This window comes from Odontesthes bonariensis, chromosome 3, assembly GCF_027942865.1.
Source record: "Odontesthes bonariensis isolate fOdoBon6 chromosome 3, fOdoBon6.hap1, whole genome shotgun sequence".
Lineage (NCBI taxonomy): Eukaryota > Metazoa > Chordata > Actinopteri > Atheriniformes > Atherinopsidae > Odontesthes > Odontesthes bonariensis.
The window spans coordinates 39,317,926-39,337,835 of record NC_134508.1 but is presented as its reverse complement, the minus strand read 5'-3'; the positions used below and the strand labels follow the sequence as shown (position 1 = coordinate 39,337,835).

The 19,910-nt window shown below is 40.2% G+C and overlaps 2 protein-coding genes and 1 long non-coding RNA gene across 3 annotated transcripts in view; 1 reads left to right on the top strand and 2 right to left on the bottom strand.

The window, feature by feature from the left end:
• LOC142377557 (deoxyribonuclease-1-like) overlaps positions 1-9,125 on the bottom strand; it is a 29,395-nt gene extending 20,270 nt beyond the window's left edge. Inside the window, exons 1-5 of the mRNA XM_075461785.1 lie at positions 8,988-9,125; positions 5,924-6,009; positions 4,579-4,673; positions 3,722-3,799; positions 3,388-3,500 (exon numbers count right to left, since the gene is read on the bottom strand). Coding sequence (XP_075317900.1) covers positions 3,388-3,500; positions 3,722-3,799; positions 4,579-4,673; positions 5,924-6,004 — 367 coding nt within the window. The 5' untranslated portion in view covers positions 6,005-6,009; positions 8,988-9,125. The remainder of the gene's footprint in view (positions 1-3,387; positions 3,501-3,721; positions 3,800-4,578; positions 4,674-5,923; positions 6,010-8,987) is intronic.
• Positions 679-1,194, top strand: LOC142377554 (uncharacterized). The gene is made up of 3 exons (XR_012769526.1): positions 679-697; positions 785-873; positions 981-1,194. It is a non-coding gene; the product is annotated as an uncharacterized LOC142377554 (long non-coding RNA).
• Positions 9,126-11,792: 2,667 nt separating the features above from the next.
• sec13 (SEC13 homolog, nuclear pore and COPII coat complex component) lies at positions 11,793-19,501 on the bottom strand. Its single transcript, XM_075462274.1, has 9 exons — positions 19,364-19,501; positions 19,130-19,174; positions 17,856-17,971; positions 17,433-17,584; positions 16,424-16,557; positions 16,134-16,267; positions 15,448-15,568; positions 14,083-14,229; positions 11,793-13,203 (listed from the first exon to the last, which is right to left on the bottom strand). The coding sequence occupies exons 1-9, from the start codon at positions 19,364-19,366 to the stop codon at positions 13,093-13,095; spliced, it is 963 nt and encodes a 320-aa protein (XP_075318389.1). The 5' UTR covers positions 19,367-19,501; the 3' UTR covers positions 11,793-13,092.
• Positions 19,502-19,910: the final 409 nt, after the last annotated feature.

Genomic DNA, 19,910 nt, shown 5'->3' with positions numbered 1-19,910 from the left:
ACATCTTCTGGAAGACTGTTCCAGATTTTAGGGGCATAAAACTGAAACGCAGCCTCACCTTGTTTAGTGCTGTCTATTAAACTTACTTACTCACTTGCTTACAGGCAGATCAAATGAAAGTCCTGTTGAATGCTATGACCGGGATGTCTCGTATGGTGGCCAGCACTGTGGATACGGTCGTGGAGAGGGTTCTGGAGGGAATCGACCAGAGATTCGCTAGGTTGGAGGCAAGATGGCCGTCGAGAACGGACTGGAGTTACATTCCAGAGAAGTTGAAGAGCGCACCCCCAAGAGAAGGCGGATACAGAATCCGAAAATCGCGGTAAGAGTAGGTTATTGACTGTGGCTTTAGGCTAAACTCAACTTAATTGTGTACATCACGTGAAAACCAGTGTGAGTTGCTTTATTTAAAAAAATGTATTTCGTGTTTTCAATTTATAGGAAGCAGTTCGCCGCCTGCATAACTCACCGTGGCATTATAATCCAGGTCAAGGGTAAGAATAAGTGAGTGTTCTCCCAATATCTAGTTGAGTTGGACCCGATGTTACGTTAATGCAGTTTTTTTTTTTTATTTAACCATAGGCCTGTTGTTTTTACAGGCTACTGTCACCTCACAATATGGATGTAACGAGTCGCTTGAAGGAGGCGGTGTCAAACAGTCCGAACTTCAGAGAGGTAGACGGCGACACTATCGAGGGTGAGCGGCGCTGACTTTTACCACGGCTGGCACTGATACTTTTAAGCACTGGTCATTTTATTCATTCCTCTTGTTTGTTTTTTTTAGCTGCGTGACGGACCTGTGTGCTGTGCTACAGGCGCGTCTTGAAGCCAACCCGAAATACTCACAGTCTCACCACAGAAGAGTGAAAGAGAGTAAGAATATACGCTGTCAATATGACTTTTGTTACTTTATAGACAAGTTGTCAATATGCTGTGCATGGATAGACTATGTTTTGATTATTTATTGGTTATTCCAACAGCTCCCAGAAGCCAGCTTCTGATCCAGGATGAGGACGTCTGACAACTCCCGCAGACCCTGCAGGGACCGGAGTAATGCGAAGAATGCGGATTCCAAACAGCGGCGTTTAGGCTTATTGTGTATATTGTAGGCTACAGCAGTGTGTGTATATAGTTTTCAATTCTTTATTATCAACATGGTTCTTATTACAATGTAAGCTATGTACATTGTGTGGTGTGGCAATAAAAGCGCTTTAAAAAAAAAAGTTTCCTTTTTCATTTCCTCAATAGATTCACGTCATTCATGCCTGCATTAGCCTAGTCATAGTGCAGCTTATAAGAACGACGTGAATATATGAAGTACACAAACATCCCCGGAATATTAGTAATCATAATCACAATTATTAATCATAATTGCTGAATGATATGCCCATATAAAGTATGTATATATTAACCTAATCGGCCAATGGGCAGTCAGCTTTACAGGAGCTTTTTCATGTAATCACGTGCCTTTTTCGTCCAATACCAGCGAGGCCAGTGAGAGGTCCAGGCACTCTCACAGCGGGGTGCTAATCGCTGGGCCATTAGCACCCCGCTGTGAGAGCCCGCCGCGAGTCGGGTTTAGAGATGCTTAACTCGAATCTTTTGGGCAATCCGGGCTGATCGGATCATTTCAAGGAGGGGATTCGAGTTATACGGATCACTTGAATCACTTGAGTCACTTATTAACAAAAAACAAACAAACAAAAAAAAAAACTTTCTGCCGTTTAGTGGCTATGCGCCTCGCCTTTTTTTGTCCCATTTATCAATTCATTTTGATAAATCAAAGAGCAGCCTACGGCTACAAGTTCAATCATTTATTTTTGTCAAGTAATAATTCAATGCCATTTTATCTGAAAGCCAGACACAACAGCTAGTGTGTGCATTTACACAGCGACAAATGTGGTAGCATTAGGTGAGGCAATGCTGAGTTTAGACCTACAAGTAAACAACATGGAATGAACAACAAACTGCTCGCTCGAACGTATCGCAAGCCAAAGCCTTTCGACTCGAGCGAGGAGTTTGTCAGAGTTGAGCGCGTGTCCGAGCACCTATGAGCGAGCGTGTGTGAGATTCATACGCACACGCTTAAAATTATTGTTCCTTCAGATAGATCTGTGCCCTCAAATCAGTGTCACTGCGCGCTCAAGCTGGTGGCACAAAGATCACGCCATAGAAAACCGGATAACCCGGATTTTGTTACAGCTCTAGTCTCGGGTTCGTTTCTGACGATTTTCTCGCTCAACAAGTTTGTCTGCCTGCAAGCGCCCAGGTGCGTCCGAAAATTAGGCAAATTCGCGGATGTTCACTGCCGTCCACAGTGACACAAATCCCTCTTTTCGTGCAGCGAGACTTGTTCACAGTAACTTTTAGAAAAAGTCTGGAGATGAAAATATATCAAATATATCTAAAAGTTTTACTCCCCAAACCTCAGTAGCCATTGGAGCCTCTACACACACACACACAGCATGACATGAACAAAATCAAATCAGTCAAGGCAATAAGATAGTAAAGCAAAGCTTGATAGCCATTTTATCATTTTGGATTATAATGAAGAAATGGCAGTTACCAGGGACAGTGGAAATGTAGGTAAGATCTAAAAGAAAAGGTCTTGTAAGATTGCGAGCAATGCAAATCACAGACATCGTTTGACTTCAGAGGACATAGATGATAGCAAGTGGACCCTGGAGATCTGGTGACCTGTTCCCCAGCCACACCTGCACAGATATGACCTTTACTGAAAAGTCCTCAGAGGAAAACCTTCACTGTATCCCACCATGAAATTCTGTATATATTGAAATATAATTCAAAGTTTTTGACCACAATGTATCTATAGCCATAAGAATGATGGTGAAATGAAAAGTTTGTTTGAGGGTTCGTGCTATACACATCACTTGCATGGAGAAGTATTTCAGCGGTGCAGGTAGTAATAGATTTGTATGACACCTGCATTTTCTGCAAGAAAACATTTCATAATCTGCACAAACAGCTAATGATGAAAACATTAGGTTTCAACTCAGAATCCACAACAGGCTGCTTCAAGACATGTAAGCAGAAGCTTTGCCGTTGCCCTTATAGCCATCTAACTTACAAATGATAGAAATCTAGAGGCTTTTTTCAAGGGAGCATGGACGAAAATTCCCTAAACAAGAACCGACAGACTCTTTGCTGGAAATAAAAAAATAATTTGAAACCCATGAAACTGACTAAAAGGAAGGTTACCAAAAGTTTAGTTTTTGGTAAAAACTCATCTCTGACTTTATGCCCTTTGAAGCACAGGTCATATACTCACCTTGCACTTCACATTAACAGAAGTTTGGATCAGGGAGCCTTTGCATTCATAGTGGGATTCAAACGTTTTTTTTGTGGAATCGGTGAACATCAACAAACCTGTGGTGGGACAGCTAAAGCGCAGGATGAAGGGCTCTCTGGCGAAGGCGTCCTCATCCCCAACTTGATTATCTTCATACTGCATGTGTTTTTCTAGCGTCACCTCGTTCACCCTGAGACACACAAACAGTGAGGCAGAAGGGGGTCTGTGAATGCTGCATGAATGACACACTGTAAGATCAGTGCACCGACATCACTTCACTTAGATGTGGTTGTTTAATCCCAGCACTATCATTGAAGACAGTATGACCGTGATTTAAATAACTCTATAACTCTGGTTGTTGCCAGGGTGAATTACTCCTTTATGTGATGCTCACAAAGATTCTGCTCCCACCTGTAGAAACAGACGTATCTCTCTTTGTAGGTGTTTCGTCCCAGTTGGCTGCTGGCGATCTTGTCATACTTATGCTGTCTGTTATTATTGGTGAAATAAACAAAAGGACAATTGACAATTTTGAGGGTCATGACACTCGCTCGAGCTACAGTCCTTATTTCCACTTCACAATGAATCGATACCAATTGTTTTTGCCATTTTTTAACATCCTTTGATATCAGTGAAAGTTGATATTCCAGCCCTTCATTACGCCATCTTCGAATGAGCATAAATTCTGTCAAACAGAACCTTTGTTCTAAACATTTGTATGAGGAAAATCCTTTGGGTGAAAAACACCAGTTTCAAAAGCCCTTTTAGCCTGTTAAAGTCTGTTTTCTGTACTAGATTGGCCAACAAGAATGTCCCTGTGAAAAATAAATGGTCTGCTATGGAATGAGGCTGTTACCTATTGGATGTTTGCTGCAGGCTAATCCCGTCACTTTCAGGGTAAAGTCAATGCAACACCAGATAAATTTCGGCTACTGCCATCGGTTTCTGTTTTCCTTTTTGCGGATAGGCTGATGACTGTCAATAAGTTGAATACTGGCCAATACCAACATTAGGCTGATATGCTGTATCTGTGCATGCCTGGTTTAAACCTGTCAAACCTGTGACCAATCCAAAGGTCTCCTACAAGCAGCACTGTTTGGATTCACTACACCGTCATCTACTTTCATGTACGTGCAGATGAAGGCCTCCACATCATGTGATAATGCTGTCTTTAATAACTGCCGCTTCTGTTTAAAATGTTTCCATCTTTATTTTAAGATTACATGCTCATAAACTTAAATACCAAACATTTTACCCCTTATACTCACTGAGATTCGTTGAGCTTTTCCAGTAACAGCTCAGTGACTGCACCGCTTTTATCCATTACCTCCAGTATCACCACCACACTGTACTGAGAGATGATCTGAGAGAACAGAACGGCATTTTCTCATGGTTAAAGGCTAATTGGCAGTTTATCAGTAGTGTCCAATCATTTATCAAATATCAAAAAGACACAAAGTGTGTTTTTCTGTAAGACGATGGTACAACTTCCCGGTCTGGATATGCTTATCAAAGATGAGAGCATCGATATGGTGAACGATTTTAAAATATTTTGGCCTGATACTGAATCAAAATCTTAATTTGAAACCGTACAACTATAAAACACAACATAGCAGACTCTGCCTTTCTCTCGCTATAGCAAAGATCTCCATTAAGCCTAAAATCCCTTCCCTTATCTTATATAATATTACGTGTTCAGGGCAGGAGAGTGAAACAATCTTTTGTTGTAACAGACCTTTTGTGTCTCTAAACAAGCAAAATGTAAGAGTTCTGGATTAAAAGAAATTGATGCAAGACCATCATAGTTTGTTATATGTGTATATATATATATATATATATATATATATATATATATATATATATATATATATATATATATATTAAGACAAATTGTTCAAGAGTTCAAGGAATTTGAATAAAAACGTTTTGAAAGAGGCATGTTTTATGCAAAGATGGTGTCTGTATTCCATACCCAGACTGACAAAACCCTCCCATCATGTTGTTCTTCGTTAAAAGAGTAACGGTATCAGGAGCCGAGTGTGGAAAAGCTACTGTGCTTTGGAGGCAGTTGTGTGAGAGTGAAGTTTTTAGAACTGCTCTCAACAGTATTCTATTTCATATAGACTTCGCCCTTTAAGGTTAACAGCAGAAGTGACTTGGAACTGAGACATGAGCAGTGATTGTAAAGTTTAACCACAAGGGGGGGCTAGTGGGCACTGGAGGTACATGACGGTTTGAGGTGGACAGGTAAGAGGAAAAGGCCTGGTCAACAGTCAGCGGCGCGACCCTGTGACCATGAGCGTGCTGCAGGATCTAGTCAATGGGACTTAAAACTATGAATGGAGTAAAATATATTTTAAAATCTTTTTTTAAAATAAATTAGAAACAAACCAACAGCCACAGCTTGAAAACCAGCCAAGATTTAACTTCGTCAGGACATAAACTGTTTAACCAATCATTTCTGCTAGAAATTATTGATGGTCACATGACAATAAAAAGTGCATGGTTGCCAAGATACCAAGGGGTGGCTCCACTTACTCACAGGCTTATTTTACCCTATTCCATTCAAATTGAAATGATTGTGCTTTGTGTGTAAATAAAAGACATCCTTACCTTGATAAGGTGTTTGGCAACAGTCTTGTTTTTGACTTTTTTCAGTCCGAGGTTCTTCACATTGAAGGCCGCTACTTTCATTTTGACTTCATTAAAGAACAAAATATCATAAATATATCAATGATGCTTCGTTCATACTGCAGATCAAACCACACAGAAAGAAATCAAGAGTGTAGAGACAAGAGGGGGCAAGAAAAAACTGAGCTGGATGACGTGTGGGGAAAACAGAAACTGGAAAAGACCACTGCAGACATCCCAAGTACCAAAAACTCGTTTCAGGGAGATGCTTATCGACCCCCCCACCCCCCGCGCCCGGCCCTATATTAAATTGGGGATTTTTTTAAAGGCTTAGACAGGCTGGATATAGATAGTTAGATACTGTAGCTGGCTCGTTAGATATAGGCCTACACAATTTAGTAACTAAATGTGTTTGATACTTTAAATAAGTCTTTGATACGTTTTGCTTTATTTTATAACAGCATTTAACCTACAGAAATAAAATGCAGATGATGGTGCGTTCAACTTAGCCTACCTCCACATGTTTTACAGTCATTAAGTCCGCCGTGGGCAATACTGAAGTCACTATTACATACAGTGCACCTCGCACGGTGTCATCATTCTTCACCTTCACTAGGCATGGATATACTTTAGTATATTCTGCTGTAAAATGAGTCATATATTTTCGTTTTTTACTCAAGGATTCACCCTCTGCCATTTGGCAGGATGCACAGTTTTGAGTGGTAACTTAGGTGACTGTCAGAGAGTAAATCGAAGCCCTCCCACACCGAACATTATTGGCTTATTTTGCTGACTAAACCAATCAGCGCGCCCTCTGACAAGCAGTCGGCCTGAGCAGAGCATCGCTTTGGACAGATACGCATTACGCACAGGTTTCACAAGCAACCTCTCCCCACGGCCCACACCCCTCTCTCTCTCTCTCTCTTGCCTGCGCAGTCGAAACGCGCATGGTGCACGAGAAATTGTATTGCCTGCACGCTCTCACTTGCATTGAAAAAAAACAAACAAACAAAAAAAAAAACACTCCCTCGCATAGTCTAAAATCCGGGATATTTTATCCGACTCGCGGGCATCCGTGATTAACTATCAATATCAGTTCCGGGAGACTTGGGATGTCTGCCACTGAGGAAACTGCGGTTGGCCAAGTGTGTTTCCCGCTCTTTGCTCAGCTCACACAATCAAAATGAATGAATTGAAATTTAGGCAGGAAAGTCCAGATGCAAGAACAAAAGATAAAGAAATGAAAAGTTCTCATTTTTGCTTAAAATATAATAACACTTTTAGGATCATTCTCAGTTCTGCAATGTGTTTCCATGGAGATACACAGATTAATTCATGCCTATACTTTGGTGTAGGTCATTGATAATGATTACATAGAGTTTACATGAGCTGTTAAACATTAAAAAACGAAGATAAGGCAGGAGATGATTCAAAGTATTTCAGCGGTTAAACTGCCAGACGTGTTTTGCATAAAGGTGTTATCTGCTATCTGTAACGGAGGTACTTTTTTCCCCCTTCTTCAATCCAGTGCATCAAAAGCATGACAATAAATACTGAATTAAAGCAAAAGACAAGTCTAGACTTATGACTAAGTGGCTTGCTGCCCCCCACTGTACCCCTAAACCCAGGGCTCTCAAGTTTTCAAGTTTGCTTGGAGTGAGATTCGGGTGGGGCAGGGGCCGGGCCGTGTGCGCGGGGGGTTTCTTTAGTTTTTTTGGGGGGAGGGGGGTCCCTTGCAGTATCCCATCGCCATAAACTAGCTAAAGAACAATTGTTTTATTTATACCGAAATCACAAATCTTCACTTTTACACTAAATTCTGCTAGGCTATATTTCAAAATAAATTGTTTTAGGTATGCAAAGTCTTAACAAACAAAAAAACAGACAAATTAAATTAAGAAAAACAAACATAACCCCAAATGGGCCCCTTGAGCAGTCCCTCTCTGTGTGTGTTTGTTTATGAGTGTTGTTGGAAGTGTTTGTGGCAGATTTTGATGCTTGATGACCGATATTGGGGGCTCCCATTTAAAGCACTGTGGCTCAATGTCAGCCATTTTCAGTCATGATGGATGACAGAGTTCCATTCAGAGCCAACGTGTTCCTGGTCTTGGTTTTATTGAGCCCCACCATGGAAAAAACCCTCTCTGCATCAGCATTTCAGTGTGGCAGAACTAATACCAGTTTGGCAATTGTAGATAGCCTTATTGGGAATCTGTTCATACCAGTCACCTTTGAAAAAAATTAACCACAAAAGTCTAATTACACTCCTACATATTTTTCATTTTTCATTAAGTTGCTCATGTCAAAGGGTGTGTGCTGAATATTTAGACCTACTTGTCCAACGAACACTTTAATCGGCAGGTATTGGTCTTTTACAAAGAGTAGGAAAACTACAGTAACTAATAAAAGATTCAAATAATGAAGATGACCTGCTGATGATCCTGACGGTTCTCTTCCACCTCCAGCTCGTCTACAACTTCTGCACGCATTCAGAGCATAATAGGTTATGTCCGCTGTGCATTCATGGGACGCGTGCTTGCAGCTGAAAGCTATTTCAGACCTCACCCGACAACAAGAAATTCTGTTTTCTGATTGGCTGAGAAATTCTATTTTGTGATTTTCCGATGGGTTGCTAAATCGAGACAGCTCCAGAGCTATAGTTCTGAGCTGTGAGAGCGCACCTGCCATTGACTCGTTTATAGTATCGGCCATTAGAATTTCTGTGCGACGAAGTTGATTATTTCTCAGCGTGAGAAATGGCATGTGTGGCGTGTGAGCGTGTGAACTTGTTGAAATGCGTGTGTCTCACGCTCATTGCGTGAGACTTGAGAGCCCTGCCTAAACCCATTCAAACGTTATTTCAGCATTGTGACCGTTGCTCTTTTTCTCTATGTAAGCTTCAAAGCAACAATACAAATCAACAACCGACATCTAAGATGACTGAATACACAAACAAATGATTTGCAGTTTAACTATAAAATGATCATTTAAACTTCCAGCTAACTTTTTGTGTTAAATCCTCATTGATAAAGTGTAAAATACTCACCAGCGTAGTCGAAATCAACAAAGTCAAAACAGTGCAACAACAAGATTATAGTCACAATAAAGAGACTGAAGGAAAATCATAGGAAGTGCCTCGGCTGACTTCAAGAGCGCACACTGCAAACTAGCTCACCCAGCAGTCTCTATTATCAGCTGCAGCAAGCATTTCCTGTCTGAGTACAGTACAGCCGATGCGTTTATCCCCTCCTCTTCAGTCAAAATTTCTTCCCCAACAAAATCAACTAGATCACCAAAGACATCAGAGCACTTCTGAATGAAAAGGAGGTACAATGAGGCATTAAAGAAGATCCACAGACTATCAGAGAGGGAAAGGAGGAAGCTGGAGCCAAGGCTGTAGCAGAACACCAACGACGCCTTGAGAGTCATGACGATCTTCAACCAGTCTATGACAGAAGCAGTGAGCTGAACTGTTCCTTCTGTAGTTTCAACATGCAGAGACATATTATAGAAGACTTCCTCTCTAGTTTCTGCACCAAAAACCATCAGTCCTGCAGAAAGTGCCTCTCGGGTGGTATTAGGCTCACACACCTACCACTCAACCACATTTATTGATCTTTGTTGGCTGCTGAGGAAACACATGACTGCCATGTCATCTGATAACCCTTTTGTATCAAGGACTACTTTAACTATAAACCTCAGTGTGTCTTCATGCATCTAAGATTTATCCAAGTCAGGGGCATTATAGGAAGCAGAGCCATATATATGTCCAACATCTATGCACATTTCTTCTTTTTTTTTTCGGTCTGGAAACCTCAGAAATTTCAACTTCTGAGTTGAAATGGAGCACACCATCATGCTGCCTTCGCTCAAAATTGCTGCAATCACCTCTCTTTGAATATTTTATTTCCCAAAATAAATTAAGACAACGTCACTATAATTGTAATTAATGTTTAAGTTTAGCAAGTGTTTTACTCATCTATAAAAAGTCAAGCTAACGGTGACTGGACAGGGGTACTTCAGGGTCAATCAGAAGCCCCTTTCACACTGCGACCCGCTATCTTAGCGGGTCCAAATTGCACCTTCGACCCACGTCGAGCAATGTGAACGCTTGGCGTGTTGGTGACCCGTGTCGCCTGAAGCCGAGTTCAGGGGGTGTTGCCTAGTGGCAGAGCGTCACACGAAACACATAAAATGCTGGGCGTGTACAATGACGTAGGCACAAGCCATGCGCCGGAGGTAGGGTGAAATACACCTGTCTGCATCAAATTTTTCAAACAAACGATGGCGGGACACCTTGAGAACTCATTTTTGCAATGCAGTTCATGGAGATGTTACTTTACGGTACGTCTTGCTGCGTTTGGAACCGCGCTCTCCCATCTTTCTCGCCAGCCCTTCCAGCAGAGGTCCATCTTTCACCGTCCCCGAAATGTGGCGGAAAATAACGTCCTCTGTTCGGGGGCTGAGGAGCTCGCGGACCTCCTTGTCTCCCCAGTTGGCCATATTAAAAAATGTCTCCAACTTGATGTAGGCTAAAACAGAGTAAAACTTGTCCTCACCTGTCGCTGTTGTTCTGAATCAGCTGTCCATTCTGTCTTTTAAACTCCTCACGTCACGCCCACGTCCGACCCGCGTCGATTGTGTTCACATCAAACTCGGCTCGGCAAAAAGACTAGGGTCCGACGCGGGTCGAAAGGCGAGTCGAGTTGACGCGGCAGCCCGGGTCGGCAGTGTGAACACAACAGCGGACACGCTAAATTCGCGGATTAAACGCGGGTTATTCGGCAGTGTGAAAGGGGCTAGATTCTATCAGGGGCCAGAGCGTCCCTGACTCCACCTCTGGATTCGCCTACGCTCAGCGTCCAGAGCGTCCTTAAGGTAATTTATTATTATCATTTTAATGAGTCTGTCTTACCCAATGTTGTTTTCTAGGTTGTGCCTGTGTTGGGAAAACAGCAAAATACATGAAATAACTCAAGAAACGCACTCAGAGGGTTTGCTCAGAAGCTTAGGAGAAGAAGAAGCTCCTCTCCATCATGGACAACATCTTCCACTCTTTACAAAGTCCTCTAGTTCTTCAGAGGAGACCCAGAAGCACTCCACTGAACAACTACATGCAACTATATGTAACTTTCATTTTTGCTTCAACATAATTTCCCTGCAGGAATAAAGGAATAATTATGGTTCTTCTACAGTGAAATGTTCTCTGGTAATGAAAAGAATAAGACAGAGGAAAAGGAAGTGAAAACAGCTTTAACTGCACATGAAAGCATAATTCAGGAAGTGGTTGATTATAATTTTTTTAGTGCAATTCTCTGTATCATTAACCACAAAGTTAAATCCAGGAAAGAGGCATCAAGCAGAGGGTAGTCTGCCTGCTGTGGAATGTGGAGGCAATAGTGTATTCAGTGGGATGGAAATGCTATTATAATCCTGATGTTGAAATAAATAACTTATGTTTATGCATTTGGCAGACGCTTTTATCCAAAGCGACTTACATATGAGGATATAACATTACAGCTAGCATCAAAGCTAACAATAGACTACATAGAAGGAAACCCACTCGTCAGGCTCTGTCAGAGGTGACAGGGTAGAAATAGAGTAGTAGGTGGGGAAGGGAAGTACAGAAAGAGAAGTAGAAGTACTTCAACTTCAATAATAATCCTCTCTTCAGCACATTCAGATTATGTCCTTTCAGAAACAACAGCTCCCTGAACATCTCATCAACGCCATCCGAATGGTAAAAAAAGCTGTGTTTATTCAAGCCAACTGACACCTCCGACCAGGATCTAAGAAGTCAAACCAGTTTACCCAGTTAACCAGACGCCTCTTTTAAATTAGATCCGACACATTCTGGATCAAAAGGCTTTATTATCACTTTCATTTTGGGGTTTTGTTTGTATATTGTACATGGTTTGTGTGAAATTTATACAAGAGGTACAAGATGTCACTGCTCACATTTTCAAAACTTAAGAAATACTTAAAAAAGGAAGACTTATTATTCAGTCTCCAGCTTTAAAATGTCTAAGATATTATACTTTTGATCCTGTTTTATGATTCATACATAGTATTCATTTTGTCATGGTAAAACTCTCCCAGGTTTTGAGTGAAGCTTCATGTTTATTAAAACATTTAATAATATTTTGCATTTCCTGGTCTGGCAAAGTGAAGAGCTGCTTAAGCAGCATTTTAATTCTTTCATTTTCACACCCATTTAGACTTAAAAGATAAAGAAAAATGTTACAGTATCAGACAAACTTACTCATTCATTTTGAATGCTTTCATTGTAGGCCTCCATGTAAAGTTGAGCTGGTTTAAATCCTAAATAAACTTCTCATTATTATTAACAGATCAACATGTCGGCAGGAGTAAAAACAAAAGACAAAGAACAGTGTTTTTTAAACATTAACAGTTATTTAATTACATCAAATATGAAAAACATCCATGGTTTCTGATCTTATACCTGGAAGGTAAAACTCCAGTCAGAGCTCCTGCTGCCACTGAAACCGATTAAGGCAGGTTCTAAATATAAATGTTGAAGAGTGAGACCTAAATAAATCATTCATTCATTCATTCATGTATTAAGTCCAAACCAAGCAGTTAAATAGATTTTCCTCTGATTTGCGTCACTCATGAGGGTTTGTTTTACAGCCTGAGATGTGAATGTGAATGTGAATCTGCGAGAAATGCATCCAATGTAGAGAAAACAACCTGCTTTATAAACACAGGACGTTTCCAGCTCAACACTAGCTTGGTGTTAAAAGCCGACGGATGGATTATTTGGAGGATAGTGGGTTTTGTTCTCCGCTGGTGGAGGTGGAATGTTTTCAGAGCAGAGCACCATGGGAAGGAGGAGCAGGTGTAGAGATGCATAATACGTTTCATTTGGACCAGCATTCGGAGGACGGTGGAGTGCATCTGATTTAACATCAACTGTTGAACGTTGAAGCATTTATCCTGGTATATGGGGGCTTAAGCAGGCATCAAACACTGAAAAACGGATTACAGACTTCGCTCCGTCCCTGTGAGCAACATTTTTTTATTTATTTTTTTTATTGTCAGTCCCAAATGTTCTTCACGTCTCACAAATCCTTTAAGGTTGGGCTCAACCTTGTAGGGTCAGCGGCTGCAGTTTAGTGTGTGTTTGTGTGTCACTGCTCACTCTGCTGTGTATCTGTGATGGTGGAGACGGCGCCCTGGCCTTTGCTGACATCACTGATACATGCCCACTGACCGTCCATCGACTCCTTCCACAGCGTCACCTTCAAGCAATGAGAAATAAATTGTCTCCAGTTTAGAAAGTTACACCTGCACATCTTATTATTTCCATTAAAGGGGAATTCCTGTATTTTCAACATTAAGCCTCTTTTCTGAGTCGTCTGCAATGTTTTAGAACCCCCCTCACCGCTTTTTTGATGTTTACTGCTGTCTCTGGTATTTGCCTAATTTTGATTCTTCTCAACCTGCTTCAGAACGGCTAGTCATGTGCATGTCTTAAAAGCTCCGTAAAAGCACAATAAACGTCCGTTTTCAAAATCATCAACTCACCGGAGTGGTTACTGGTGTGCACTGGTAATCCATATCAAATTTCGTAGCGAAAAGTTGCTTCTGTCGTGTTTTATTTGACATTTTGTAAATCCCATTGAGTTGTATTGAAGACTGGATGTTCGTCGATAGCGGACATGTTTGTAGTTGTCTCGCACCGGAAATGCTGCTAGGTGTATTGCATTTCCGGTGCGAGACAACTACAAACATGTCCGCTATCGACGAACATCCAGTCTTCAATACAACTCAATGGGATTTACAAAATGTCAAATAAAACACGACAGAAGCAACTTTTCGCTACGAAATTTGATATGGATTACCAGTGCACACCAGTAAGCACTCCGGTGAGTTGATTATTTTGAAAATCGACGTTTATTGTGCTTTTACGGAGCTTTTAAGACATGCACATGACTAGCCGTTCTGAAGCAGGTTTAGAAGAATCAAAATTAGGCAAATAACGGAGACAGTAGTAAACATCAAAAAAGCGGTGAGGGGAGTTCAAAAACATTGCAGACGACTCAGAAAAGAGGCTTAATGTTGAAAATACCGGAGTTCCCCTTTAAACTAACATTAGAATGAATATGTAGAAGTTTTACCTTGTTGTCTCCACCTGAAACAGCCAGGATGTTTCCAGTGATGGACCAGCTGACGTGCCAAACAACATCATTGAACTTGTGGAGCAGTTTAGTTGTCCAGGTGTTGCCTGCAGGATCGTCACACGTCCAGATGAACACACGTCCATCCTGGGAAAAAAGTGCAGAGAAAGTTTATTCATCAGCAGATCAGAATGTTTTGAATTTTATTCTTTACTTAAATTATAAGTAACTAAAAAAGGCAATCTGGGTGGTTTTAAATATTCTCATAGTTGTACAACGTTACAGATCACAGTTCTTGTTCAAAGTTAACCATTTGTAATTCTGAACAAAGTTCACAACCCAAAAGGAAATAGTTAATTTCTCATATTCTCATAAGGATTGAGCAAAGAGGTACATGTGCACCACAGTTAATGGAGCAGTTGCACACACATCTCTGCATTTATCCATCTCATTATTCAGCAGAAGTGCATCGCTGGAGGTCCGAGTGGATTAATACAGCTTTCCCCAAAGAAGTCACATTCATCACACTATTCTCATCACAGAAATTCTGCCCATGCCACATCAAATAAAACAGTAATTTAACTAAATGATCATAAATTGTGGAGCTCAACTTAGTTAACATTTATCATACAGTCTGTGTGCAGCACAGCTGTCTGAGCAAAGGCCAAAACAGAAGTTCAAACGGTATCACAGGTGTTCTGTGGCTTTCTGCTGTCCATCAAATCCTTCAGATTCAGCTGCTGGACCTTTTTCTTTTAAACTCCTTTAGAGTTCTTTAGAGTTCTCCTCTGAAAGCTTTTTTATTTTTGTTGAACACCACTTTTAGTCACTTTCTGACGTGTTTGTCTGCTGTCCCATGCTGTAAACTTTATTTATGGTAGTTATGTGTGTGTGTCTGGTGTGGAAATCAGTGCATTAATACACGTTCACTGATGACAAGAACGACGTTCAATGCTGTGACAGAGCTGGGCTCACTTTAAGTACGTCAGTTAAAAAGAACATGAAAAATAAGATCACTGAACACAAATGTGCACAGAACTATCTATACACATTTTTAGGAAACTACCAATATGACTCATTTACATTAGATTTTTACCAAGTCTTGAAGCTTAATTAACCTGTCTATGACAAAGGGATGTTCTGTGGGTTTGTACATTTATTTTTTTAACCATCAATAAGGTAAATGAGACATGACCACACTGGTAGTCGTCTCTGGCTCTACCTAGTGGTAGAAAGGAAGAACTCAAAAGGAGTGAAAATAACTGAGAAGAAGAGTGATTGTTGGAAAACATTTAGACTGTTACTAAAGGTCCAGTCTTGGTGTAAAATTGTAAAAATTGTTCTTGTAAGTCCATCAAATCTCACCTGGGAGCAGCTGGCAATGGTGCTGGTGGGAAGACCAATCGAGGGAGCCCAGCCGACATCTCTCACCCAATCGCTGTGCGCCTCCAGCTTCTGATCCTCCTTCCACTGACCGTCTTCCTCTCTGGAGGCAGGAAGTCACAATCAATGACAGTCGGGTCATTAACCATAAGCTACATGAACCTTTACATGTTCACAATTAAGTCTGCAAAGAAATATATATTTCCATTTTTATAATAGATTTTGAGCTTCCATCTTAAATTTATTCCTTAAAATTTTTTTTTGCCACGACAGTATTGTGTGGAAAAGTTTCTGCTATCATCTTGCTCCAAACTAAACTACCCTGAAAACTCTGAAATTCAATATAAAGATCAGTGATCTTTAGAAATGTTCTGATGTACTCAGTTTTACCAAAGAAGAAATGTGCAGATCAGATTTCACTGTGACAGTTTACCATTTAAAAAGGAGATAAAACACTACCTGCTTGACAGGCATTATTTACTAGATGTTCAGAAATTCTTGGGAGGGGCTGCATGTCACTGACCGGTTGTAGTTTCCGGCTGTTAATAATCAGTAGGAGCAACTATTTTTCAATCACTGCTTAAACAAACCATGTGATTTTTACTCTGACTTCAGAAACCTAACATTACCAAACAGCGCTGTAGAAACTCGGCTCAATGATGACTTACTTCCAGAGCTTCACCAGGTTGTCGCAGCCTCCAGAGACAAAGCGTTTCACGTAGTTTGGTTTCTGTCCTGATGGCTGATCGATCAAACTGCCTGGAACTACAGCCGGGGCCCAACTCACAGCATTACAGCCAATCTGCAGCAAAAATACAGCTCACTGTACTACTTTCAATACATATTTCACCCTCAAAACAAACAGGATAACATGAAAAAAGAACAGACCGAATGAAAATAGAGTAAATTAGGTAAAACATTCATTTCTGCATTACTGACAGCTGTGTGTCTGACTCACTGTGTGTGCGTTGCTGATCTTTTTCATGTCCCACTGCTGATCTCCAGTAAACGTGAGAAGGGAAATTGCCCCATCAGAGCTCCCACAGGCCAGGATTAGACCAAATTCATAGGGACCCCAGCAGACAGAGTTCACTGTAGACACAAGGAGCAGAGGTGACAAAATGAATATATACAGAAACTGTTAATATATTAACAGGGAATAGTTTTAAACATAACTTTATTATTAGCAGACAAGTCAAACTGATCTGTCAGCTCTCCAACACAACTGTGGTCAATGATGAAAGTTCCTAATATTCTAAGGAAGAGAAACAAAAACATAACTAGAAAGAAAGACTCCTGTATCTAGGACCAGATGATAAAACATGATACAATATTAATGGCAATAAATGTGTTCTGCATCAGTAATTGCAGTAACAGGGTGTTATAGATGACACAGAAACAAGGAGAGTGAACAGACGCAGAGCAGTGACAAAGCACAGTGATCTGAAAACGGCTAAAGCTGAATAAATAGCAGACTGACGGGGAAACAACAAATATCTTAACAGTTTTAAAATGACACATCCAACTGATTTACAGGAACACAAATAAAAAGAGCTCAAAAGAAGTGAGGACATAAACATAGAACTTCTTTGTACTGTGACAGACAAGATACCAGAAGGATGGAGAAAAAAGGGGGACTGAAAAAGCAAATTTAATTATGACGTCCACAGACGGAACTCTTTTTATTTATGAAGAATTAACATTTAATATAACCGTAAGCTCTAATTAAATACAAGCCCTCCAGTTCAAATTAAAAAAGGCACCCTGCTGGAAAGTGTTTTACTCATTAAAGGCTTTAAATGAAAGCTTTATAAAAATATACCCTACATAATAAAATCCCCCAGACCCACAAACACCTGCTCCTCTCCTCTAGAGAGCCACAGGCGTTTCAACACGGGAGGAGGAACACATTTTAAATTTGAGTTAATGCCACCCGAATATTATCGTAGACAGAGTTAACTACCGACCTGACGACTCATGTCCGGTGTACTCGTACATCTTCTCCCAGGCTCCATTCTCCTCCTTCCAGATGATGACTTTTCGGTCGTAGGAACAGGAAGCCAGGATGTTGCCGAACATCGGGTGGGCCCACGCTACCTGCCACACGGGGCCCTCGTGACTACACAACACACACATTCTGATCAATAACAGTAGTGGAATTGCAAGCTTAGGTGTGATAGTATGTTTACAGAATTAAACCAGATTAATTAAATACACGCAGGAACCACTTAACCGCTAATGACTGCAGGAATACTAAGATTTCACTTTAGAATCTTTAATATAAAAGAGAAAAAATGTTGACAAAATGTTTCTTAAAACAAATGACCATTTATTTCACGGGAATAACAGTTTTTTATGGTTCTGGTGTGGAAACTTGGTGTTTCTTTTACCCTCTGAGGTCTGCCACCAGTATCTGTCCTCCATTCCTGACATCAAAGATCTTGACGGTGCGGTCAGAGGAACAGGTGGCGAGTCGAGTCCCGTAATAATCCATCTGGGCATCATGCTAAAACAAATGCAACAAAATAAAATCCTCCTTAGTTTCTTTCCTCAGCAGCAAAACAATCCGAAACTAATATGTACATAATAACTGATGTTTCATTTTTAAGCAAAGAAACTGGATGGTTCCAGCTTCTCAAATGTGAGAATTTCCTGCTTTACATGACAGTGTCATTCTGGATTGTTGAATGAGACATTTTCTGGCATCCCAATGGAATATAACATGTTTGTTAAACATGTTTCAAACATGTTCACCTTCAGAAAAATCATCAACAGTGCAGCCTTTGTTCTGATCTGGTTTCTACGTTATGTACCAGCTCTGAAATAATAAAGACGATTCACTGATGAATTGTGTGGAAATGTAAGTGTGACTATTTCCTCAATCTTGGCAGTTTGAGTGCATCTAAAACTGGAATACAATCAAAAGCCTTCAGTAAATACAGTAAATTCTGTATTAGAAGAAAAATCAGATGGAGGTTAAAACATACGTATGTTTCAGTTTTCTTTTATCTGAACCACGGCTGAATTTAATGAATTAATTTTGTTTGTACTCAGTATCTTCTTTATGATTATATAGCAGGTAAGGTTTCCCTCTAACTCTGCAAATGCATCAACACTGAGCAAAGAGCCACCACCCTTATGTCAGCTATGCTTTTTATAGTGCTTATGAATTAATATCAAGGTTTTGTTTTGCTTTTCTGTCCAGCAGACAAACAGGCGTTTAGTTTACCTTCACATATATTTCCTAATGACCTTTTTCAACAGTCAACATTGCCATTTGGCGTTGCCTCGAGTTTGTTTTATAGTCTTTCACAGCTTCGTCAACTGTGTAGAAACCAAATATCGTTTGTGTTAGCATCAATGATCTTTCAATAACTTATCCTAGCAAATATCTTTTAATATTATACGTCTACCAGATTTTCCAGGACGATCAAACTAGATGTCTTACAATCTCTGTTGGTCATTCTAACGCATTACAGCTGCGAAACTGTGACATAGGTTATTGCTATTTGGCATAATATATATATATATATATATATATATATATATATATATATATATATATTTGTGGTAATATGGTATAAGAACGACCTTTCATACAAGTTAGCCTCTCCACTGACGGCTAACTTTAGCAAAGCTTAAAAATAAAAACTGAAATACTTACGATCATGTCTTCGTGTGAGGTGTCCACTGTGTTAATAACAGAAACCTATAATTTACAAATGAATAAACAACATTAAGTATAAATAAAGATAAGCAGTGTATATTGAGAGACTAGCCACTCTGCTAACTAGATGCTAACTACTTGGGCACGTCAGCAGCTAACAGTAACCGTTAATCAACACAAACGTCCTCTAACAGGTCGACACACGGGTGAAATTAAAATGAATAGACTCACCATGGTTGCAGTTTAAGGTGAAGCACTCCAGAAAAGTGTCCCTTGTTGTCTTTAAAATGAATAAACCAGGTTCACTAACTACTCCGACGTGGCAACAAGTACAGAAGCCGCTTCCACCGAGTCCCACCGCACTTCCTACCGACGGGAACAAGAAAGTACCAGCAAAGGTTCCTACATACACACAAAAAAAACATGCTACCGTTAGAGGATTCAATGGAAAAAGGCTCGATGTAAATGTTCAGTTAAGAAATAATGGAAACAAAATAATCAGTGCAGACCTAAATAAGACAAGACTCAGACTGGCTGTGCCACATTATAAGCAATTAGAGGCGTAAATACTTCTAATTCCAAATGTTGTTCAACACGGTCTAAAACCAAGGTTTCAAGATGAAACTTCAATCATTTATAGCTTATACTGCAGCAATACTCTGTTATTACGGTGCTATAAATATCTTTTAAGCCCATTACACAAATTGAGGAGGAAAACCTCACAATTTTGGTGGTTTTCTAATTTCATAAAGAGATTTTTTTTCAATTCAATTCAGAT

Excerpts from the sequence above, each read along its gene's own strand:
- sec13 (XM_075462274.1), bottom strand. Across the intron at positions 17,585-17,855 it reads CTGGTGGCAGACCTCAGAGG|TCACGAGGGCCCCGTGTGGC; the intron begins GTAAAAGAAACA and ends TGTGTTGTGTAG. Across the intron at positions 16,268-16,423 it reads AGATCAGCAACGCACACACA|ATTGGCTGTAATGCTGTGAG; the intron begins GTGAGTCAGACA and ends TTTTTGCTGCAG.